Genomic DNA, 25,140 nt, shown 5'->3' with positions numbered 1-25,140 from the left:
TGTGTGTGTGTGTGTGTGTGTGTGTTTCCTTACTGTATGGTTGAATTTTAGAGTCCCTGCACCCGGTCCCTAGCCTTTCGTTCAGGTGTTTCCAGGATGGAGAGAGTGCTAGGGACAAAGGAGTCTTTATTTTTAGCTTTGAAGTTATTTCTGTGCATTTTAAAAAGATGTTAGATACTTTTTGTTATTCAAGAGCAAGGTTTATAAGAACTGATGGTCTTATTGAAGGGGCTGGTGGATAATTATACACAGCAAAGATTTGAGCTGGCTTCCACCAAGAGGTATGGGAGCCCAACATACTGGGTTCACATCCTGGTTCTACCACATAAAGCTATATAATTTTAATTAATTCAGTATGAGTATGCATGTGTGTAGGTGTGTTTGCCTGTGCACGTGTGTAGGAGGGCCAGAAATCAACTTTGGGTGTCTTTCTCTATTGCTTTCTCCCTTGTTTGTTAACTGGTCCCAGAGCTCACCATTCCAGCTAGACTGGCCCTAGAATCTTGGAAATCCTCCTGTTGGCCCCTGTCCACCAGTGCTGGACTTACAAGAATGCATACATGCCAGGCTTTAACCATGGGTGCTGGGAATCCTGACTAAGGTCCTCATGCTTAACCTGCAAACAGTTTACTGCCATCCTTCCAGCCTTTAAAGCTGTGTAAGGTGGAATAACTAGCTTGGAATTCTCAGCAAAGTGAGGATACACCATAGCATCTACCTCCTAGACCAGTAATAACTGAAGGTAGCTCGGTTACACCAATGGGTGATAAGCCTCGTAATGGGACTCATTGTTAATGTTTCCATAAAGGTGGAGTGGGGGCTGGGGACAGGCCTGCTTCTTGGCCTATCTGGGACAAGGGTGGAACTAGGCACCCTGAATTCTTTGGGATGCTGAGGAGTAAACCCAGAGCCTCATATATGCTGAACCTGGGTGCTCTCACTGAAGACACCCTTAGTTAGTCCTCACCTTTCCCTTTTAATGTGACCAAAGGGCCTGCCACAGCCTCAGATTTCTGGAGTGGATTGCTTTCATTGGAGGAGGAATTGAAATTGAGAAACCAAAGGGAATTGAACAGTTTATCTTTCTTTTTTTAACGAACTTTTTTTTTTTTTGAGCTGAGAATCGAACCCAGGGAGCGCTCTACCACTGACCTAAATCCCACCCACAGTTTATCTTTCAAGGAGACACTTAGTATCAAAACTCTGCCTCAAGCACGTGCAGTGGATGACCTGAGTTTGACCCTGGGCCCCAGGTGGTGGAAGGAGAGACCTGACTCCTGCAGGTTGTCCTCTGACCTCCACAGAAACACTGTGTCATGTTGGTGCACACACAAAATAAATAAAAATTAACAAAAATTCAAGGAATGTTTCAGGAAGCTTTTTAAAAAGTCATTAAGTCAAAAGTCAACTAAGTCACATGCAAAAGGAGACCGGACCTGGAGCCTCCTCACCTCACCACATCGGGTTGTCCTACTGTGTGTTTCCTGTAGATCCTTTGTTTTGTTGTTTGTAACTAAGTGCAATGTCCAGGTTCCATAGCGGTGCCATGGCCAGGATTTGGAGTTTATTCCTTTTGGAAATATTGCCATTGGTTCAGAAGTAGTCCATCGAGGGTGAACAGAGAGTGGGGGGGGGGGAGGAAGTCAAACCCAGGCCCAAATCACATGCTCCATACCACATCCAAGCTCAGGGTATTTTTAATTGTTTCTTGAAGACTATGGTTGAAAGTGGCTCCCTGCCATGAGATTAATAATTGATGCCTGATGAACTTTGAGTGCAGGAAAAATTTCCTTTCTTCTGTTCTCAAGAGTTTCATGCCAGGTGTGTGGTGGTGGCTCATGGTAGTTGCAGCCTTCCTAGCACTCAAGGGATAGATAGAGGCAGGGGGATTGCTACAAGTTTGAGGCCTGTCAGGTCTATAGATCAGGGATCAAGTTCTCAGTTAGCCTATGTTACATGGTGTAAAAAAAAAAAAAAAAAAAAAAAGAAAGAAAGAAAGAAAAAAGAAGGATATTGAAGACATTTAAATGTGGAATGGTATAATGAACTCTGTTATCACACTGCTTTGATAGTTGCATCTGGTGTCTAGTTCAACTGTATCCCCGACTACTTTCCACCCTCTCCCAAGTACCATTCCATTTCATCTGCAAATACTTCTGTATGTATTCTATCACGTTTAAAAGGAATTCATTTTGTGATCATATAAGAAACCAGTGATACCTCAATAACACCAACTGTTTAATGTTCAAATTTCAGTGTTTGCCTTATAATTGTTTCATTGTAATTTTAAACTCAGATCTAAGGGTGGCTTGTCTTTTAAATTATTTAGATCTCTTTGGAAGAGATTTTAGGTTGTTGTTGGTTTGTTTTTTTTTTTTTTTTTTGTTCTTTTGGTTTTTTGAGACAGTGTTTCTCTTTGTAGTCCTGGCTGTCCTGGGCTTTGCAGATCAGGCTGGCCTCAAACTCAGAGATCCACCTGCTTCTGCCTCCTGAATGCTGGGATTAAAGGTGTGTGCCAATACTGCCAGCTTGGTGCAAAAGAGATTTTAAAAGTTTATTTTAGTGCTGTGACAAATTGTACAAACCCACTGTGATCAACATTAGCAAATTTCCATTGCCCCAGAAAGACATTCTGGGCCCATTAGCAGTTGCTTTTCATCCCCACCCCCCCCCCCCCCCCCCCAGTCTCAGACAACAGATCTATTTTCTGTCTCTGGATTTTTTTTCTAATTTTTTTCCCCCAACAGTGTCTTATGTAGTCCAGGCATGTGTTGAACTTACTATGTAGCCCAGGATAGCCTTTAACCTCTGATCCCCCTTGCCTCAACTTCCTGAGTGTAGGGGTACACACCAGGGACTCTGGATTTACCCACTGTTTGTATTTCATATAAATGAAACCATAGAACTTTTGTTTTTGTTAACTGAGTATAATGTTCTCAAGTTCCAGCCGTGGAGCAGCCTTTTCTGTAGCTTATTTCTTCTTGTGGCCAAGTGATGCTCTGTTGTGTGGGCATTGCTCACCTGCTGTCTGCTCACCAGGGGGCTGGACTTTGGGTTGTTTGCACTTGGCTCTATGAAGGATGCTGCTATGGAAGCTCACAGACAATTTTGTATGTGGGCCCAGTGTCCATAACTTTGGTTAATGTAGGGAAGAGTGGTCCTGCTGGGTTGTATGGAACCACCTGAGGAACCTAATCTGTTTTTCTGCTCACGTGCACCAACAAAGGCTCTGGTTTCTCTGGTCAGCTCCCATCAGGTCTTTGATAGCCTTCCTTCTAGTGGGTGTGAAACACTTCTTTGCCGTTTTGATTTGCATTTTCCTAATGACTAATCATTCTGAGCATGGCCTCTTGTGCCCATGGGCCAGTTATATATCTTCTCTGGAGAAATGTTTGTTTATATCACATCCATGAACATTTTTTTTCATTTTACTATTTTATGTGTATGGGTATTTTGCCTGCATGTATATATGTGCACTACATGTATGCCTGGTGACCCAGAGATCAGAAGTGGGTGTCTTGATTTCTTTCTTTTCTGAGACAGGGTTTCTCTGTGTAGCTTTGGAGCCTTTCCTGGAACTCACTCTGTAGACTAGGGTGGCCTGGAACTCACAGAGATCCACCTGGCTCTGCCTCCCAGTGCTGGGATTTAAGGCGTGTGCCGCCACTGCCCGGCTCATTTGTCCATTTTCCAGTTGAGCTGTTTGCCTCGTTTTCATGTTGAACTGCCAGAATCCTATGTTATCCCAGATATAGTCCCTATCAGTATGTTTACAAAACTTCTCTCCCATTCGTCTTCCTATTTTTTTTATTTTTTATTTTTTTTTATTGAGATAGGATCTTATGTTGCTCAGGCAGGCTTTGAACTTGCAGTGTAGCTGAAGCAGGCCCGGAACTCATGATCCTGATCATCTTAAGTGATATATGATTATAGGTGTGAGCCTCCATGCTGAGCATGGTTTATTCATTTATTTACGTTTTATGCCATCCTTTGAGGCACAGTGTCTTTGTGTGCGTTTGTGTGTATGGAGGTCAGAGGTCAGCTCTGTCTTTCTCAATCACTTTCTCCTTTTTTTTTTTTTTTTTTTTTTTGAGACAGGGTTTCTCTGTGTAGCCCTGGCTGTCCTGGAACTTATTCTGTAGACTCAGTTGGCCTTGAATTCGGAGCCTGCCTCTGCTTCCTGAGTGCCACCACCACCCAGTTCTTCATTGACTTTTGAGACTAGATCTCTTACTGAAACTTCTCTTCAATTAAGCTAGGCTGGCCATCAAACCCCAGTTGTCTGCCTGTCTGCCTCAACACTGGGTAACAAGCACCACCATGTCTGTTTTTTTTTTTTTTTTTTTTTTGTTATGTATTTATTTATTTGAGACAAAGTCTCAACTATGTAGCCCTGGCTGGCCTGGAATTCACCACAGAGGTCTGGATCACCAGCGCTGGGGCTGGGACTAAAGGCATGTACCACCATGTGTGGTTGGCTTTGTTTATTATTTAAAAAATGTGGGTCCTTGGCATCAAATTCAGCTTTTCTGACTGAGTCACTCCATGCAGACTTCACAGTGACTTAAAAAAAAGCACATGTATGCGTGTGTGTGTGTGTGTGTGTGTGTGTGTGTGTGTGTGTGTGTGTGATGGTGCACATGTGGAGATCAGAGGACAACCAGCGGAATTGTTTTTCTCTGCTCACCTCTCCGCATGTTCTGGAGATCACCCTCAGTTCTCCTCTAGACGTGCACAGCATGTCTTCACTCCCTGAGCCACTTGGTCTGTTCATAGTGTCATTTTTGAAGGCAGTGTCTGACCCAGGCTGACCTCAAAGTCCAGATATTCCTACCTTGAGATCCTTTGCCTCAGCCTCACCAGGGATACTTGCTCAGAGTTCCCTCCCCCAAGCTGTCTGCAGTTGTCTTTGAAGGAAACATGCTCTTTTTTTTCTGTGGATTCCTTGCAAGGATTTTGCTGGTCACTTCCTTTTGGTATGGCTTAACATGTTTTTCAGTTTCTTATATATCCTATAAATTAGCCACAAGGCTCTATACTTGAATTTAAAATGTTTGAGTAGAACAGAGATAAGATGGGTTTAAGGCTGAGGACATTACATGCAAATATCCAGGGAAGTGTAATGGACCTGGATAATGCAACAATTAGATAAACACTTATCACCAGACCAGAAACATGAAGATGCCCATTGGTGGGGAATGTGTTAACACCATGTGTTATGGCCTCAAGATAGGAAAAAAAACCTCAGAGATGGTTAAGGAAAGTATAGACTTATACACAAGTCATTGTGTATTCATTAATTGAAACATTACTGTTCTGCTAGAACAGGATGGAGCTGAAGATACTGTGACTCAATTGGTCGAATGCCTGCCTAGCATGCATGAGGCCCTGAGTTTCATCTTCAGCCCCACATAAACTGGACATGGTGCTGCACACTGGTAATCTCAGCACTCAGGAGGTGGAGGCAGGTGGATCAGGAGTTCAAGGGCATCCTTAGCCACATAAAAAGTTTAAAGACAACCTAGGTTACATGAGACTTTGTCTCAAGAAGAAAAAACAAAATATGCAGGGTATAGAATCATATGTAAATTATATGCCTTGATGCAAATTAACATATACATCCAACACAGCCGTTGTGGATTTACATTTGCCTGTAGACTTAAACAAAATGCCAGGAGGAAAGATATCCATCTGGCTGACCTGTGTGGGCCTCTTTAGGGAGAGAGTGGTTAGATGTTTTCCTGGAGAACTCAGTAGTAGGAACCTAACACTGTTAGCCTCTAGAAGAACTACACGCACGTGGAAGCCCTGGTGCTCTTGTCCATCAATAACTGTCCTCAGGAGTCCCCGAGTGGAAGCCATGGTGCTCTTGTCCATCAGTAGCTATCATCTCAGGAGTTACTACATGGAAGCTTTAGTACCGTCTTCCATCAGTAACTATGCTCTCAGGGATCCTCACGTTAGTAAAATGCTGGGATCCCTGGATCCCTGTTTGAAGGGTAGGGAAAGCCAGGGCCTGAGAAGCCACTGAGCCTGACTGCTGCTCCCTTCTTCAAATTCGTGTGTATCTTGGCAGTGTCTTTTTTCCCCCTGAGACAGGGTTTCTCTGTGTAGCTTTGGTGCCTGTTCTGGATCTTGCTCTGTAGCCCAGGCTGGCCTTGAACTCACAGAGATCCGCCTGGCTCTGCCTCCTGAGTGCTGGGATTAAAGGTGTGCACCACCACCGCCCGGCAGTGTCTTCTTTTTCTGGAAGATGAAGGGCACAGTTTCTCTATAGCTGTTGACTGGGCCCTATCCAGAAGCGACTTGTTCTTGGAATAAAGAATCAGCTGAAACACTGATTGGAAAAAGAATGTGGTTTTTATTCAAAGGCTATTAATATCTTTCCTCTTCATGATGTCACAAGGCTGGTGTATTATGGTAGAATGTTAGTGTTCCAGTATCAGAAGTGCTGTGACACCTTTGCTGTTAGTGGCCCAGACTAATGCCTCTGACCACTCCTGCTGCTGTGTGGCTAGGTTCTGAGGGCCTAATGAGAGCCAAGTTCTTAGCACTTTTGAAATTTGATACCAAAGCTGGGTGTGGTGGTGCACATTTTTAATCCCAACCGTTGGGAGTCAGAGGCAGGAGGAGCTCTGTGAGTTGAGGCCAGCCTGATCGATGTAGTAAGTTTCAGGCCAGCTAGGGCTATATAATGAGACTGTTTCAAAGTGGGGAAAGTGCCATAGAGAGTGTGGTTAGGTGAAAAATGTCTAAAGGATCCTGAAATGAAGATATTGAAAGAAGACTGAAGGACTGTTGTGGTGATGTATTGTATACCCTAATAAAATTTACCTGAAGATCAGAGAGACAAAGGAACAAGCCACTGCCACCTCTCACCTCTAGGACTCCTCAGCCTGCAAAGCCTCAGTTCCTGTCTCCTCATGCCTTATACACCTTTCTCTGCCCAGCCATCACTTCCTTCCTAGTGCTGGATTAATGGTGTGTGCCACCACTGCCTAGCCTCTAGATTTAATCTAGTGGCTTACTCTGTCCTCTGATCTTCAGGCAAATTTATTAGGGTACACAGTATATCACCACAGACTGTGCTGTGGCTCATTTTATCATTACCATAGAATTTTCGTTTTGCTTTCATGTCTAATATTTCTAGAGAAAACTTTGTTCCGTGGCCCGCACATTGGTCACTGTTATGGACTGCACAATCTTCTAGTCATCTATCATTTTGCATGTAGCATACAGTTTGAACTATGGATTGTACCTGAGACTTAGCCCATTCTCCCGTGCTCTGGCCCCCTTCTTCCCTTTCTCCTTCTTTTGTGTTGTAGTAGTGGTGTGTAGGGTAGGGTGGGCTTCCTTTCTTTGCCTCATGTCTCTGAGGTGATTTCCCAGAGGTGGCACTGACTGTCTAGTGTGAAATGCTGTGAGGTGAGGGCCCAGGGGCAGTGCTGGCAGGACACTCAGCATGCACTTGGGATGGCAGTGCAATCTGTCCCTTTTCACTTAGCAAAGGGCTGTGTGGCCTTGATGTTTGTTGAAGTAGGGTCTGCTTAGGGAAATGGGCCTTGCTGGATTGCTGAGCAACTCATTGGCTAGGTCTCTCTTCATGGAACGTTGCAGAAGTTGTTTACACTAAGGTCTGTAACGTGAGAATATATAGAGTTGCATAATGGAAAGATTTGGGGACGTTTATCTGACTTCAGGCTCAGTTGGATCAAGGTGCTTAGGAAGTCTGCAGGATTGTGCTGTGTACAACTCTCCTTACAGAGGCATCCTGGGAAAATGACACACCAGTCAAGAGTACTCCAGGGAAAGTCCAGTCTTGGCTGACCAGGGGAGCCATCCTGGAACTCCCTGTGAATCTGATGGGCCAGATCTGTATCATGCACTTATCCTGGAGGAAGACCTCCCAGGGTGTGTGTGTGTGTGTGTGTGTGTGTGTGTGTGTGTGTGTGTGTGTGTGTGAGAGAGAGAGAGAGAGAGAGAGAGAGAGAGAGAGACAGAGAGAGAGAAAGAGGGGGGGTGGTGGTGGTGGTGGTGGTGGTGGTGGTGGTGGTGGTATCTGAGCAGAGACCTTAATGGGCCAGGATTTGCCTAGGTTTTGATCTGGAGCAGCTGAAAGGGCTGGGGGATGTCTTTTACTCAGGTAGGAGAGGCTGTGAGGGAGGGTTGGGGTGAGAGGTAGCCTGTGGAGGTAACGATCCCTTCCCTGGCTCTGACTTCCACTTTGCCACTCAGGAACCCTCATGCTTGCCCATCCCCATCTCATTTATCTGTCTTTTCTCTTTAAAGTTTTATTTTACATTTTAAGATTTGTTTTATGTGTATGGGTGTTTTTGTGCATGTACATCTGTGCACCACATGCGTACCTGGTGCCTGCAGGGGCCAGAAGAGGGTGTCAGATCACCTGGAACTGGAGTTAAAGACAATTGTAAGCTGTCATGTGGCTGCTGGGAATCAAACCTGGTCCTTTGGAAGAGCAGCCAGTGCTCTTAACCACTGAGCCATCTCTCCATTCCATTTATCTTTCCTTTTTGAAACAGTCTCAAGTGGCTCAGGCTGGTCTTGAATTTATTCTGAAGCTGAAAATGACCCTTGAATTCCTGATCTTCCTGCCTCTAATTCCCAGTGCTGTGATCACAGGTGTGTACCTGCAGTGTGCTATACACATGCATGATTTAAATGATTCTGGGGATCAAACTCAGAGTTTCATGTGTGGGAGGCAAGCCCTGTACCAACTGAGATGCATCCCCAAGCCTTCCATCCCATTTTTCTTTGCCTGTGTCTGTGTATCTGAGATTCTGCTCTTTCCTCTCCCCACTTTTTTTTTTTTTTTTGGTTTTTCGAGACAGGGTTTCTCTGTGTAGCTTTGGATCCTTTCCTGGATCTCGCTCTGTAGACCAGGCTGGCCTCGAACTCACAGAGATCCTCCTGCCTCTGCCTCCCAAGTGCTGGTACTAAAGGTGTGTGCCACCGCCTCCCAGCCCCATTTTTTTTTTTTTTTTTTAAAGCAAAAGCCCATCTGGGCGGTGGTGGCACACCTTTAATCCCAGAACTCGGGAGGCAGAGGCAGGTGGATCTCTGAGTCTGAGGCCAGCCTGGTCTACAGAGTGAGTTCCAGGACAGCCAGGGCTACACAGAGAAGCCCTGTCTTGAAAAAACAAACAAACAAACAAACAAACAAAAGTGTAAACAGTGCAAATGTGGTGGTTTAAATAGGATTGGCCTCCGTAGGCTCGTTTGTTAGTCACCAGGGCACTGGAAAGGATTAGAAGGGTTAGCCCTTGTTGGAGGAAGTGTGTCACTAGGAATGGCTTTTGAGGTTTCAAAACCCCATTTCAGGCTCAGTATCTCTCTGTCTGGGATCAGGATGTAGCTCCCAGCTGTTTCTCCAGCCCCTTGCCTCCCTGCCACCACCTTCCTGTCATAATGATAATGGACTAACTCTGAAAGTGTAAGCAGGCCCTCCCCCACAATGCTCCCTTTAGAAGAGTGGCCTTGGTCATGTGTCTCTCCACAGCAACAAAACAGTGACCAAGACAGGATTGGTGCCAGGGAGCGGGTACCCCTGTGACAGGCCTGAGCATGCTGTTTGTTGGTGGAATGTGGACTTTGGACCAAAAAAACAGCTGAATGCTTTGTAAATGGGCCTTACTACGCCATCCTGGTAATAGCAGGGAATACTGTGCTGAGGGTGACTGGAACTGGGGGGTCCACAAGAAGTTTCAGAGGGGAAGAATATTAATTAGTAAGTGGCCTAGAGACTGTTTTTGTGATATTTTGGCAAAGAATATGTTTGCTTTTTCCCCTTGCTCTAAAAATCTGTCTGAGTCTAAATTGAAGAGTTTTGGATTAATGGTGTTGGCAGAGGAGATTTCAAGACAGCCTAGTATTACTGGTTATTAGTAATCACTCTATGCAGTTCTATAATGAAAAGGAGCAAGCTAGACAAAGAATTACAAAGTTTTTTTGTACAGTTTGAGGAGAAAAGGAGCCACCAGGAGGTAAGAGGGCTAAGTGCTCTGTTCAAGGAGATAAAAAGTTTAAAGAAAAGCCTGATGCTAAATGAAATAAAGGGAGTGGTGACCTTGGGACAAGACTGCACTGGTATAACTTTCCATTCCAGTCTTTCAGTGTGGTTCATTTGACTGTTGGGGCTGGATGACTTTTGGTGAAGGGGATTGCCCTCAGCATTTCAAGCTCTATAGTAGCATTCCTGGCCTCTGCCTTCTGCAGGTTAGTTTCGTGTGTGTGTGTGTGTGTGTGTGTGTGTGTGTGTGTGTGTGTGTGTGATGTGACAGCATCTTTCTTTTTTCTTTTTTGTTTTTCAAGACAGGGTTTCTCTGTGTAGTTTTGGTGTCTGTCCTGAATCTCACTCTGTAGACCTGGCTGGCCTTGAACTCACAGAGATCCACCTGGCTCTGCCCCCCAGGGCTGGTATTAAAGGCATGTGCCACCACTACCCAGCATGACAGGGTCTTTCTATGTAGCTCTGATTGACCTCAAATTCATGGCAATCCTCCTGTGATAGTTTACAGAGTGCTGTGACTTTTAATGTTCACCACCAAACCCAGCTTCTCCAATCCATGAAAACAAAAGTAAGAAACAAGAGCAAGTGTTGCTGCATGCCCCTTTAATTCCATGAGTTTGAGGCCAGCCTGGTCTACAGAGTAAGTTCCAGGCTTGCCCTGGCTAGTCTCAAAACAAACAAACAAACAAACAAACAAACAAAAAACAAAAAAACAAAAGCAAACCCAAAACAACAACAGCCGCAGCAACAAACCCAAAACAACAACAGCCGCAGCAACAAACCCAACCCCAAAGTCTCATAGTGGAGTGCTGGCTCTGGAGGCCGCGGCTCTGGGATTGATTCTCAAGCTTGCTGTCCCAGCATGCCACAGGTAGCAATGAGGACCAGCTGGTCAAGATCATCCTCTGCCACTTCAGCCCTGGCCTATTTGGGCTAGTGAGGCCCCATCTCCAGAAAAAAAAAAGTCTCCATCCCCTGCTGGTTGCCCTCTGGGAGTCGAAACCACCCAATTGAAAGTGTTATTTACACCTACTCCTGGGTAACGCCCTCAACAGTTCCTTGAATCCTCACACTTGTGCAGTGTGTACTTTTCCAGTATTGTCAAGAACTCTGACTTCCAGCATTGACAGGTGCTCCCCCAGGGAACTAGAAATGTCTAAGAGGGCACAGGGTGGAGCTCAGTGTCCCTTTCTTTGGGGCAATCCTCCAGTTGTTGTTCCTTTGGATTGATTTTTTTCTTTTTTTGGCTAGTATTTATCTGTGGCAGTCCTTCCCATAAAATATTTTATCAATATGACACAGAGCTAGCCTTCATTTATTGAGCAGCCATTTATAATGTGTGACCATCACCTCTGTCCTGTTATAAAATGTTCTCATCACTTGAACAGTACCCCCTCCATCCCCTAACCTCCCCACCCTGACACCTGACAACTGTCTGTCTCTCTGCCTCTGGGTTTTTCCTGTTTGTTCCTTTGAGGAGGATCAGTTTCAGGAGGATAGCTCAAGTTCTCACATTCTCATCCTGCTACCAAGATGGCAGTGTGACCTGCTAATGTTTGAACCAGCTTGAGTGGAGACGCTGGCAGAAGTTTTTGGCAAAAATTTATAGGGGACCCCTGGAAATCTAAACATGAAATTAAACGTTTAGCTCTTGAGGACAGGAACAAGGAAAGGCCACAGGGTGCCATTTGAACTAGGTTGTGGCATTTCACATGAACATGTGACCTCTTGTATGGAGCACTAGGGGACATTCTCTGGGGTGCTGGGGATGGAACCCAGGGCCTTTCCTGCACCAGATGTGTTCTGTCACTGAGCTAAGTCCCTTCATTTTGAGTCCTTAATTTTGATGGTAACCTAAGAAGAAATAAGCTTTGTTCTGGCTCATTAGCAGCTGGTGTTAGCTGACACTACCCTGGAGATAGCAGGAAGACTAGGGTTCACCTCTGCAGTGTAACTGAGACATGGCTCAGGATGTGCAGTGGGTTGGTATTGCAGGTGTTTTGCAAACAGGTGTGGTGTTAGTGTAAATGTCTTCTCTCCCAACCTCAGTTCTGTCTCTCAAGTGGAGCCCTTTCCCCTTCTTGGTCAAGGATTATGTAGATTGGTCATTTATTGACAGCTAGTCCACAGCTGGGGCTCAGGAGATGGTGTTGACTTGATGTTTCAATGCTGAAAGCTGGAGGGCTTCTAGGCTCTGATGCACGTGTGTGTGTGTGTGTGTGTGTGTGTGTGTGTGTGTGTGTGTGTGTGCATTGTATTCTCTGGTTTGTCACTGGAGAAGGTGAAAAAGAACCTTGTGTCTCTGCCTGACTGTTTGTCCAGGATCCTCTGTCTGCATACTCAGGGCTAGAGGCACACAATCTCATGCAACAAACCAGGGTCCAGAGAAGGGAAGTGACTGCCCTGTCACATGGCCAGCAAGTGGCCTGGCTAGGATGAGGACTTATGTCTTGTGACTTCCTGATGAGTGTTCCTCCCTTCTTAGCCAGGGGCCTCTCTCTGTACTTCCTGCTGCTGATATGTGGAGCCACCGGTGCATCCTGCATCTTGAAGACTCTTTTCCCATGTTTGGGCAGGGCTAAGATGGCCACAGGTGCCCTGCTGAGGCTGATTGTCTTGCTGGGATTCATGACTGTGGAAATCGTAACCAGGCACTGAGCCTCTTGAGTGCGTTTTCACTGGGTACACAAGGACTTCAGTTCAGATACCTAGTAGCAATTTAAAGAAGCCAGATGTGGTGGAGAATACTCATAATCTCAGCCCTCGGGAGGCAGAGATAAGTGGATCCCTGTTGCTCACTGAATGGCCAGCCTAACCTGACTGCGACCTGTGTGAGAGACTCTGCTCTAAATAAAAACACAAACAAATGAGAAAGTCTGAGTAGGTGGCTCCTGAGGAATGGAACCTGAGGTTGAACTCTTGTGTCCGGAAGCATATGCATACACATGTACCTGCACATGCACCAACATACACACCCTCCCCAGTGCACACAACTGCCTCCACTCCCTACAAACTATTCGTAGTGGCTGGACACGGGCAGACTAGTAGAGTGCTTGTCCGGTTAGACAGTAGCTATTCCCCGATGTGTTTTATCCTATTGTATTCACATACATTTCTGTTACGAGAACAAAATGCTAGAAGCGTTTCCAGAGTGAAGCTGTCATTTCTAGTGCCACTGTCCAGCGTGAGGAGTCGTTGAGTCTAGGACTTGGAAAAAGGAAGAAAGCTGTACTTTCCATTTTGGTGTTAGGATGGAGGAGCAGAAACTAAGCCTTCTGCTAAGTGAAGAGAGGGCTGTGGAGAGGCACAGGTATGAAGGATGTGCTGGGGGCCTGGTGAGAATCTGGTGTAGGCCTGACCTTGCCAAAGTCTCTTCCAGAAAAAGTAATTGTTTTCTTGAGTGTCTTCATTTTATCCTCCAGGCTTGGAGGAAGGCAGGTATGATGTGATTCCAACAAGGCTTCTGAGGGGCAATGTCTTTTATCAAAATCACGCCCATACTAGTGCCCAGGTTAAAGCAGAATCGTAACGTGGTAGTCTGATTTGAAACACCCTCCGTGACCAGCTGCTCTGCTGGCCTGTCTGGTGGTCCTTCTGCCTGCCCCTGCCCCTCTAGTACTGGAACACGGAAGCTGAGCTTGTCTTGCCTCAGCCTTTCCATGGCTGCTCCTCTTCTTTATAAAGGGCTCAGCTCACGTGTCGCCTGTGCAGGCTGTGGTGGCATTTTCTGTCCTTCCTCTCTGCTTCCTTGTTGTCGTTTTCTTGTCTCTATCGCCCTGTTTATTATTTGTGTGCTCATGTGTTGTCTTCCTCTTCCTAATCCATTCAGCTCCATGAGAAGATGACTGTACCATTTCACTCCCATGCCTCCAACACTCCTTCCTGGTGTGGCCACTGAGCAGTTCTGTTCCTGTTGTTCAAAGCCACTGCTCTGTGGCTGGGGCATTGTTATCCACAGCTTAACTGTTGATTGATACCACCTGGCCTCTTATGGGCAGCTAAGCTTTCTGTCTGTTAGTGGTCTGCCTGGTGATGAAGTCCTCTTGCCCCAGACCTTCTTAGTAGAAATTATGTGTGTGTCTTGTTCTAGTGGGAATATTTGGGGATTCATTTGACTGCAGAGTAACAGCTCAAGCACCAGTGGTAGTTTGAACAAGTGTGTCTTTTTTGTTTTGTTTTGTTTTTTGTTTTTCGAGACAGAGTTTCTCTGTGTAGCTTTGCGCCTTTCCTGGAACTCACTTTGTAGATCAGGCTGGCCTCGAACTCACAGAGATCTGCCTGCCTCTGCCTTCCTGAGTGCTGGGATTAAAGGTGTGTGCCACCACCGCCACCCAGCTGAGCAAATGTGTCTTTTAATTGGTGAGAATTATTTGTGGTATTGGTTTAGCAACTCACCGCTAGGCACACAAAGGTACCAGGAGGTTCCTTTGTGGTTCTCCTAGCTTTTCATTTGGTCATGTGGTTTAATGGAGCAAATGATTGCTCTGGCTCTGTGCAAGTGCGCATGACTCAGGCATGAGGATGGAGGAAGGAGCGATCTCTTTATACCATTTCACAAGGGAAAGTTTATTGGAGCCTCCGAGCACATGCCTGCTTGCTTAACAGTAGCACAAATCCTAATTGGTCTAAATAAAAACCCGGAGCTAGATATCTGAGTAAATGCTGAAAAATCAGAGAGACAAAGGAACAAGCCACAGCCACCTCTCACCTCACCAACTCCTCAGCAAAAATGACTGAGCTCCTGTCTCTTCTTGCCTTATATTCCTCTCTCAGCCCAGCCATATCACTTCCTGCCTCCACCTCCCTAGTGCTGGGATTGAAGGTGTGTGCCACCACTACTTGGCCTCTATGGCTAACTAGTGGCTGACTTTGCCCTCTGGTCTTCAGGCAAGCTTTATTTGTTAGAGCATACACAAAATGTCACATTCCCCCTTTTTTTGTCTAAAATAAAAAAGGCTGTAACTAATATAAGAAAAACTTTAGACAATAAGTACAATAACTATATACAATATATATAAAGTCAAGAATTACATTTTAACAATGTCCAATCCACTAACATTTGACAGATTCAGAGAAAATACTCCATTATTTATTCTGTTTTGGTGAGTCCAAAGTGTTGCACCTTCTAATTCACTTTCTATCCTAACTTATATTACCAACTCAAACTTGTATGTTGCATGAATCTTAAAAGTTCTTATTAATAAAATCAAACCTGAAGCCAGATATTGGGGTGAATGCTGGAAGATCAGAGAGGCAGAACAAGCCACAGCTTCCTCACCTCGCCAGTTCCTCAGCTGGTCTTGTTTCCTCAGACTGGAAGCTTCTGAGTCCTCATCCAGAATGAATCTCAGCTGAACTGCTGCTCAAAAGCCTAAAAGCTTAACCAGCTCTAGTTCCTGGTTTTCATGCCTTATTTACCTTTCTGCTTCCTGCCATCACTTCCTGTCATTAAAGGCCCTTGTTACCATGCCTTCTGTTTCCAGTGTGGCCTTGAATTCACAGAAATCGAGACAGATCTCTGCCTCTAGAATGCTAGGATTAAAGGCATGTGCTACCATTGCCTAACCTTTATGTTTAATATTATGGCTGTTCTGTTCTCTGACCCCAGATAAGTTTATTAGGGTGCACAATTTTTTTTTTCCCGACACAGGGTTTCTTTGTGTAGCTTTGCGCCTTTCCTGGATCTTGCTTGGTAGCCCAGGCTGGCCTCGAACTCACAAAGATCTGCCTGCCTCTGCCTCCCGAGTGCTGGGATTAAAGGTGTGTGGTACCACTGCCCGGCAGGGTGCACAGTATTTTGTGGAACACAATATCACCACATTTGTACACTTTATACCTCTGTAATGAGTTTCTTTTCTGAATTTGTTAACAAGGAAAACTATAACTATTTAGTTTCCAACTCTATCAGAGACCCTAGAAGGAAATAATATTTACTGAGTAAGCAGGAAGTGCAAGCAAGCGACTTCCAAAAATTGTAAGACATGACAGATACAATGGCTGCCTGGACAGTCAACCAAGGTTTCTCTACAACATTGGGGCATCCATCTTTGGCCTACAGGTCTAACATATCTGACAGATTTAACTGTGAATCAGGTTTTTCTGAAGGGCTGTCCTACCTTGTCTTGGCAAAGTTTGGCAGTCCTTTCTTTTTGTGTCCTGCTTGTCCATTTTAGACACCATACTGTCAGCAGTCAAGGCTAACTTGCCGCAAAGAAAGTAAACTCCATAAGGAGTTTCTTCAATGTCCACCATCTGCTCTGAAGTAGATTGGTGCTGTCAGTATCAGACATGTCTCACTGTCATAAAAAAAAGAGCCTATGTTATTAAAACATTTTTAATGCCATATTCTGTAGATCTCTGAAGTATTTGAAGACAACCTGTCTTTCTAAAATATCTGTTTGACCTTGAAAACATAACTAACATGACTACAAGTTTGATTGTAATGACTAACTACTAACTTACATTTCCTTATATCCTGATTAGTTTGTAATAATAATTTTCAAGGAGTAGAAATTTGCATTACATTGTTAAATGAGTTATATAGGTACAATACCTTGAACAAGATTAAAAATGTATGTATAGTATATTCTAACAAAATTAATCACAAATTTGTATCACTATGCAAAATTTGTACGCAATATACAAAAATCCAATCCAATGTAAAATATTTAAAACTAGTAATTGCTTTTTGAAAGATTCAATAATCTACCTTTTTATCTTATCATGTCTGTATCCTCCCTTTTTTCTTTTCAAAGTAGATTCAGTAATCTACCCTTTAGCCTATCATTTATATCTTTTTTTTCCCCAGAGTAAATTCAGTAATCTACCTTTTTATCTTATCATATGGTAGAACATGAGACTCTTAATCTCAGGGTTGTGGGTCCATGCCCCACATTGGGCACCAGATATAGCACATTAGTGTTTGTTTATTTTTGAGACAGGATCTCAGGTAATCTATGCTGACCCTATACTCCCTTTATAGCTGAGGATGACCTTGAACTCCCAATCATCCTGCTTCCACCTTCTAATAATTGGGATTACAGTTGTGTCCACTGTTTCTGGTTCATGAAATGCTGAACTCAGGGCCCCATGCATGCTAGGAAGCATTCTATTAACTGGGTCACATCCCCAGACGTCATTGGCCAATCCTGTAAGGTCAGCAATGGCTGAGAAAGTTAGCAGCTAGGTTTTCCAGCTTGTCTAGCTGACGGCAGGAGAAAGGAAGTAAGACCATCCAAGGACAGTGCCTGCCATTCGAGGCAACTTTCATGCTACTTTATAGTCCTGGCTGTCAAGGATAGGGGCAACCACCCTCCAGGACACATTTGACAATGTATGAAGCCAACTCATGTGTGTGTCTATGCATGTGCACATGCTAATGGCACCCACTGAGTAGAGGCCAGGAACATTGCTAAATTTCCTGCACTATCAGTAGTATCACAGCAGAGAAACTGGAACCATTCAGGACAGATTCATTCATTTTGGGGAAACTGAGTTTAGCCATGTTCCTGTGACGCAGTTCCTCATTGCAGTGGTGTAGTTTATTGGTGCAGTTTGTTCACTTATTTTGTTAAAGGTGAATAGAGGGCTGGTCTTGTTTGTGAACAACCATGTATTTTCATGCTAGATGGCAGAAAGTCTTTTTTTTTTTTTTTTTTTTTCTCCTTTTGAGACAGGGTCACTTTCCCTTTATAGCCTTGGCTATCCTAGAATTTGCTTATGTAGACCAGGCTGGTCTCAAATTCACAGATCCTCCTGCTTTCTCTGTATAATAGTTCTGGCTGTCCTGGAACTCACTTTGTAGACCAGACTGGTCTTGAACTCACAGGGATCCGCCTACCTCTGCCTCCTGAGTGCTGGGATTAAAGACGTGTGCCAGTATGGTCGACATTAAATGTCAGAAAGTCTTGAACAGAGTCTAATTGTCAAATAGAAGTAATTAAACTACATTTCATTTCAGGGTCTCAGAACGATGACAAAAGGCAATTCCTGCTGGAGAGATTGCTGGACGCAGTAAAGCAGGTAAGAATGCACACAGCAGCCTTCTGTGTGAACGTTCAAAAGGCAATATCGAAGTCATTTCTTCCTTTTAAGTGTACAGGTTTATTTTGTGTCTGGGAATGGTTTTGTGTTTGCTTGTTTTGAGACTAGCTAGGTATAAGCAGGTCACCCCGGATAGCCTTGAACTATTGCCTCCACCTCCTAACTGCTGGGTTTACAGATGTGTACCACCATGTCCAGCTGTTTCTGAGAATGGCTAAGCACAGTTTCCCTAGGGAATGACAGAGCAGGGAAGGCAGTAAGACTGTCCTCATTTCAGAGTTTGATTTCCCAGCAGGTTTGTTTTAGGGCAGGGCTTCATTTTGTGTGTGTGTGTGTGTGTGTGTGTGTGTGTATGTATGTAACCTTTGTTTTGTTTTTGTTTTTATTTTTGTTTTTTCATGACAAGGTTTCTCTGTATAATAGTTCTGGCTGTCCTGGAACTCACTTTGTAGACCAGACTGGCTTTGAACTCACAGGGATCCGCCTACCTCTGCCTCTCGAGTGCTGGGATTAAAGGCGTGTGTCACCGCTGCCTGGCGATGATATGTAATTTTTAATCCTAAATTTCCATAGTATGCAAGTTTGCTATCTGTAGCAGAGATTTTTTGTCTTTACCAGGGAATAGTGAGCTGGGAGCATGTAAATGTGTGTAACCCCAGCACTTGGAAGGTGTAGGCAGGAGGATGGCTGTGAATTTGGTCAGGGTTCCAGAGCCAGACTGTCTCAAAACAAACAGATCAAACCAACAACAAGAGGTGGATGGATAGTGGTGACAGTGGGGTTACCGTGTGACCAGACTTTATGGCTAAAAATGGTTAGAGTAGGCATTATAGGTCTGTTTTTAAAAAGGTGGCTTTCCCATCTACTCAGCCTGGCAGAGCTGCACAGCCAAGGTGGCTATCATTTGGGGCCTGACCACTTTGGGGCTCTGTCAAGAAGAGTCATCAGCATAGACATGGAGGTTCTCAGCACCGTCAGAGAGCTCTCTGATTCCCTGGGTTACTGCAGGGCCTGTGGCTTCCTGGAGTCAAGAGGAAGACTAGGCTTCCTCTAAGAGGAGTCTGAGGCCAGAGTGCTGGCTTCTTAGCTCTGTGAAGCACCAGGCCCTCTGTCCCACTGTCTCTGAAGGCCTTGTGGGCTGTTCTGGGCTGTTGGCTGTCCCAGCCTAGCAGCTGACCTCAGCAATCTCTTCCTCTGTGCAGTGCCAGATTCGCTTTGGAGGCAGAAAGGAGATCGCTTCAGACTCTGACAGCAGGTGAGTGCTTCCCTTCTTCGTCCTCCTCCTGTTGCTTAACCATTCTTTTTCAGTTGTCCTTTTGAGACATGGTTTTTACTATGTATCTCATGCCATTCTTTCAGAAAACTCACTCTGTAGTCCAGGCTGGCCCCTGAACTCACAGAGATCCGCCTGCACCTGCCTCTCCCCGAGTGCTGGGATTAAAGGTGTGTGCCACAGTCGCCTGGCTCGAACAATTTTTTTTTTGTTTAGCTATTATAGTATGTGTGAGTGCAAGTGTTCACTTGCCATGATACGGAGGTCGGCACCTGTTGGGCATTGGTTATCTCCTTCTGTCTTGGAATGCTTTTACCTGCTGAACCATCTCACACCTCCCCTTGCCCCTCCCCACCATACTGTTCATGAGCTTGACCTTTCTGCCTTAGCTCTCCCAGTAGTGGGTCTACAGACATGTGTCACTATGTCAAAACCACTTTACCATTCAGGAAAAGGTGCCAAGGAATGGCAGTTGCTATGGCTGCCTCTGTGGCCTGGAGGAGCAGTGACATTGGTCCACAGTGTGTGTGTAGCCACTGCCTATCAACATGCTTCTCATTTCCTATCTTCTCCTTCCAGGAATCTGTTTTATTTGATCTCCCTTTCTATATAAATTCGTTTCCATAATGATTTATAGTTGTGAAAACTTGGAAACCTAAATATTCAGTGTTAGAAAATAGGTGATCACTGGGTGGTGGTAGCACTCGCCTTTAAACCCAGCACTCAGGAGGCAGAGGCAGGTGGAACTCTGAGTTCAAGGCCAGCTTAGGCAGCTTAGTCCCTGTCACAAAGAGAGAAAGAGAGAGAGAGGGGAAAAGAAAAGGATGTAAAAACACCTGGATAATATAGTTTAGCATTAGAGCACTAACCTAGCATATATGAGACCCTGTGTGCAGTCCCAGCACCAAAAACATAGCAAAGGAGCAAAAAATTATATTGATATAGAATTTCCATTAAGCAAGAAATTCACACATATGTAGTAATTTAAAAATCATGTATGTAGGGCCCATGGGAATGCTCTGCCACCAAACCTGATGACCCATCCTCAGGAACCACATGGTAGAAGGAGAGAATGAACTCCTGAAAGTTGTTCTGACTGTCACACATCTCCCATGGCATGTGTGTACCTATAGACACATAGACACACACGTACACACACACAAATACAATGTCGTATCAGTGTTATGGACTAAGGTCTGATAAGGGGTCTGCTCACTGTCAGAACAGGAGTTCTCATTTGGGGTTTAGGGTTTATCTACACCAGAAGTTCCTGGAAGCTTCTAAATTCATGATGGTGATTTCAGATCCTAACCTAGGTCTACAGTGTGAAAGTGATGTGAGCCTATGAGAGTGTTTGCTTGGAGAGCTCTTGCTGGCCGGATCTTTGCCTCCTCTTGCCTCAGTCTCCCAGTGCTGGGATCACAGGTGTGCATACACACCCAACTGAGATCACTGGTGTGCACAGATCCCCAACTGAGATCACAGGTGTGCACACACCCCCAACTGAGATTTTGCATTTTCAGTAAACTTCACCTTCAAAAGAATAACAGGAAAGCTGAGTGTGGTGGTCCCTGCCTGTGATCCCAGCATGTGGGAAGTGGAGGCAGGAGGATTATCAATTAAAGTTATTTTGGCTAGATAGCTGGTTCAAAGCCAGTTTGGGCCACGCTGAAACCCTGTCTGAAAAAACAAATGGAATCAAGAGAACCGCTAGAAAGTGGTGAGTATTGTGAATGCAGGAGCTGTTCCTGTTCCTGGAATGGGATGCAGTGTGGCTTTGTGCAGTGTGTGCGGTGTGTACATGTCCATGTGTGTGCAGTACACATGAGTGTGCACAGTGTGTGTCTATGTGGTATGTATGTGTGTGTGCATATGTGTGTGTGTGTGTGTGTGTGTGTGTGTGTTCGTGCAATGTGTGCAAGTGTGTGTGCAGCGTGTATGCAGTGTGTGATGATAAAATAGACTCCTAGAGGCAAATGATGGTGCCCAGTTAGTATGTTTGTCAGTGTTTTGGTTCCTGTGACAGGCTTTCCAAGAGAAATACCTTAAAAAGAGGAAACACTATGACTTGTGGCTTCAGAGGTAATAGTCCCCAGTCACTGTGTCTGGTGCATGGTGGTGCAAGCTGCTCATCCTGCATCTGGGAAGCAGAAAGAACCGAGAAAGGACAAGGGGCATGGAACATCCTTCAAAGAATGGCCCAGTGACCTACATTCTTCAGCTAGGCCCTGCTGTCTAAGGTTTCTGACCTCCCAATAGGGTTACCAAATTACAGATCTCCCAGTGGATCAATCCTTTGAGAAGTCACAGCCCTCCTGATCCATTTATCTCCCAGAAGTCCTAGCTCTCAACAGTGCTGCTTGGGGACCAGGCCTTCGACACATGTGGGTACTTCAGGTCTAAACATGACAGTTAGACATTGTTGGCATTTAGGATTGGAATTGGACTAGTCTCTTGAGCTTTTCTGTATCTGTCAGTTCTATGTCTATGAGTTCAACTGCAGCAAAAAGTACTAGAAAGGCAGGGCTACAAGCCAGTGGTAGGACATGTGCTTAGTTCTGTAAGGCTTGAGTTCTCTCCCCAGCACCCTCCCCAACAACACATCTGTACTGAACATGTACACACTTTGCGGGGGGCATTGCTCCCTAGGCATATACGATAACTATATGGTTATTATAAACAGTTCAGAGAGGATCTGAAGTCCCTGGGAGGGTGGGCACAGGTGACACAGAGACTGTGCCAGCCTATGGGAGAGCCTCGGGTGACCATGCGAATACTGAAGGGTTACTGTCGAGTACCCCTCTGTAGTGCCCATGAGTGGTCGGGTTGATTTTGAGGCTGGGGTTTCAAAAGCCTTGCTTTTGCCCCAGGGCAGCCATCTGTTTCTAAGTTCTGGCATCATTGCAAGCATGCCTTACTCCAGAAGCCGCCTCCACTGTCCATTCTTGTGAGGAGCTTCACTCCAGAGGGAATGTTGGCTGCCATGCTGAGACAGCAAGCAGTCTTGCAGCTGCTTGCTGGCCTCCACTTGGCCTGCCTGCCTTTAGGAGCTTTAATTTACAAAGCGTAGCCTCTCCTCTTCTCCCTTTGTAGCTCTGTGGATAACTAGCCAGATCCTCAGCATGCTTGTCTTTCTCTGGAGCTCCTTCCTTAGCTGTCTCCAGTGCCAGACATGCCAGCTTCCCCAACCCTCCCTCAGAAGACTTGACTATCCCCCCTCTCTTGGTCTCCATCACTCCCTCCTGGCAGCTGCCAAGATCTATAGCTAATGAAATTATCCGAGGCTTCAGAACAGCGGGAGATCTGAAGAGTTCTGTTCAGATGTGGACGCTCTGCCACCTAGCTGCTATCCTGTCACAGTATCCTTCTCAGTCAGGAAACCTGGCAAGGTGGATGCTGGTGTGCAGCTCTCTGCTTTTTTTTTTTTTTTTGGTCTGGGACTCCAGCCCATGGGATTGTGCAGGTCAGGATGGGTCTTCCCTCCTCAATTACTTTCCTTGGAAATACCTTCACAGGCACACCCAGAGATGTGCCTCCTGGTGGTTCTAAATCTAGTCAAGTTGACAGAGAGGATAAACCACTCACCAGCTGGACTGTAGTAAGCTCTGGGATCCCCTGGACTGACTGCCTGAGAGTAAGTGGGCACTCGGGGTCCAGTTAGGAATCACGCCCTTCTCTGTCCACCTGGGCTCTCACCTGGCTTATCCCAGCCTGAGCATTTCATGGGCCTTGTTCACTGTTAGGAGTACCCACTATGGAAGAATGTTCATTTCACATTACTTCTGGGGAACCCTGCCCCTTTGGGAATATAGGCTGGGTTGGCCTACTTGTCATTCAGTTTACGATGCTGTCCATCACTTGTATTGATATAGCAAGTAGACAGAAGGGCAGAAGTGAATTAGGAGCTTTGGAGACGTTTGCCTTGGCTCTCAGGCTCTCAACAATGGATGCTGGAAGACTTCTTTCCATGTGACTCCAGATGCTTTCCTTGCTTTTCCTGGAAGATCAGGGCGACTGCCACTTCTCTCTCTGCTGCTGGGCAGAGAGCAGGGGCCATCATGCTAGGCAAGTGCTCTGCCTCCAAGTCATATCCCCAGCCCTAATGCAGCTTGACTGGGTCTCTTCCCATGTTAATCTCCAGGACTCTAAGAGCCAGAATTTTCTAGGGAACAGTAGAGGGTTAGAAGAGACTTGGATTTTTTATTTTTTAATTTAATTTATTGGCAGTTTCATAGATGTATACAATGGATTTCTTTTCTTTCCCCTCCTTCCCTTTGTCTTTCCCATCTTCCTTCCATCCCTCTTTCTGTCCCCCTTCTTTCCCCCAACCCCCCTTTTTTTGGAGAGGTTTTACTGTGCAGCCCTGGCTGGCCTGGGACTTGATATATAGACCAGACTGTCCTTGAACACACAGAAATCCATCTATCTTTGAAGTGCTGGAATTAAAGGTGTGTACCACTGGGCCTGGCTCAACAAGTCTCTTAGAATGTTTAAATTTATTTTTCTTTTATGTGTGTGGGTATTTTTCTTGCATATATGTCTATTTACTATGCTTGTGGCTGGTGTCTGCAGAAGCTGGAAGAGGGTGACAGATCTGGCCTGGATAGTTGTGAGCCTGTTGTTTTTAACAAAATCTAGTTGTTCCATTTTACCAATAAAGACTTGGGAGCCAGATGCTGGGGTGAAAGCTGCCAGCTCAGAGAGGCAGAGAAAGCACCTTCATCCTCAGCCATCAGCCCAGAAGCTCCTTCTTCTCCTATGCCATCGCAAACTAAACTCCTCAAACTGAATGTCCCTCCTCCTACTTCCTTCATGTCTGTCTGTCTGTCCTCCTGACTCCCTTACTTTCTATGTAATTTTTCTTAATAATCTGATGATCACTTCTGGTCAACTCCGCCTCTTGACCTATGGTTGACTTTATTTAATCCTGTGTACAATATTCAAGGAGAAAGTTCTTAGATTAAAGATGTGTGCTAGGGCTGAGCCACACCACAACTAGAAATGGGTTTTTCCATTAAATCACTCAGTCTTGGGGTTCACAGTGTGATCACATATTCTCCAACATGGGCCACTGTGGGTGCTTGAATCAAACCTGGTCCTTAGGAAGAAGAGTCAGTGCTCTTCACTGATGAGCCACCTCCCCAGCCCAGATAGGACTTGTTGTGAAAGGCCAAGTACCATCCCTGAATGTCATTGTAAATTTGCTGTCTCAAAAAATCCTGTGTACCCCTGAGATGGCTCAGTGGGTAAAAGTGTCTGGCATCAAGCCTGATGACTGGAGTTAGAACCCTGGAATCTACATGGTAGAAAGAGAGAATCAACTCCCATAGGCTGTTCTCTGACCTCTCTTCATGTGTGCATGTGTGTGCATGTGCACATACACTCAGTAAATAAATGTAATACATGTAATAAACTTCTTGGCAATACAGAGTTGTTCATCTTTGCCTGCAGGATGAGTCCAGCTGGGTAGGATGGTATCAGTTGGAACCTTTGACAGGACAATTGCTATGGTATGAATTTGTTCCCCCAGAGTTAATGTGTTGGGACCTTAATTCCTCAGTGGGGGAGTTTTGGGAGACAAGGAGGTAGTGAGGTTGTGAGGGTGAAGCTCTCAATGAGTGGGTCATCACCCTTATCTGAGGGATGAGTTTGCTGTGGGTTTCAGCCCTACTCTATTTTACACACACCTCCTTGCTTTTCTTGCTCTCTTCTTTGAGGTGCTTACCTTGTACTTAGACTTTTCATCTTCTAGAACCACAAGGCAAAATAAACCCCTATTCTTTATAAGTCACCCAGG

The 25,140-nt window shown here is 45.2% G+C and overlaps 1 protein-coding gene across 1 annotated transcript in view; it reads left to right on the top strand.

Annotated features, from left to right (window-relative positions):
- The window catches only part of Snx29 (sorting nexin 29), a 470,841-nt gene that overhangs the window by 1,158 nt on the left and 444,543 nt on the right, over positions 1-25,140 (top strand). The window contains exons 2-3 of the mRNA XM_036196324.1: positions 17,988-18,049; positions 19,273-19,325. Coding sequence (XP_036052217.1) covers positions 17,988-18,049; positions 19,273-19,325 — 115 coding nt within the window. The remainder of the gene's footprint in view (positions 1-17,987; positions 18,050-19,272; positions 19,326-25,140) is intronic.

The sequence above is a fragment of the Onychomys torridus genome, chromosome 8 (genome assembly GCF_903995425.1).
Source record: "Onychomys torridus chromosome 8, mOncTor1.1, whole genome shotgun sequence".
Lineage (NCBI taxonomy): Eukaryota > Metazoa > Chordata > Mammalia > Rodentia > Cricetidae > Onychomys > Onychomys torridus.
The sequence above is the reverse complement of the archived record's forward strand: the minus strand, read 5'-3'. Positions and strand labels throughout refer to the sequence as shown.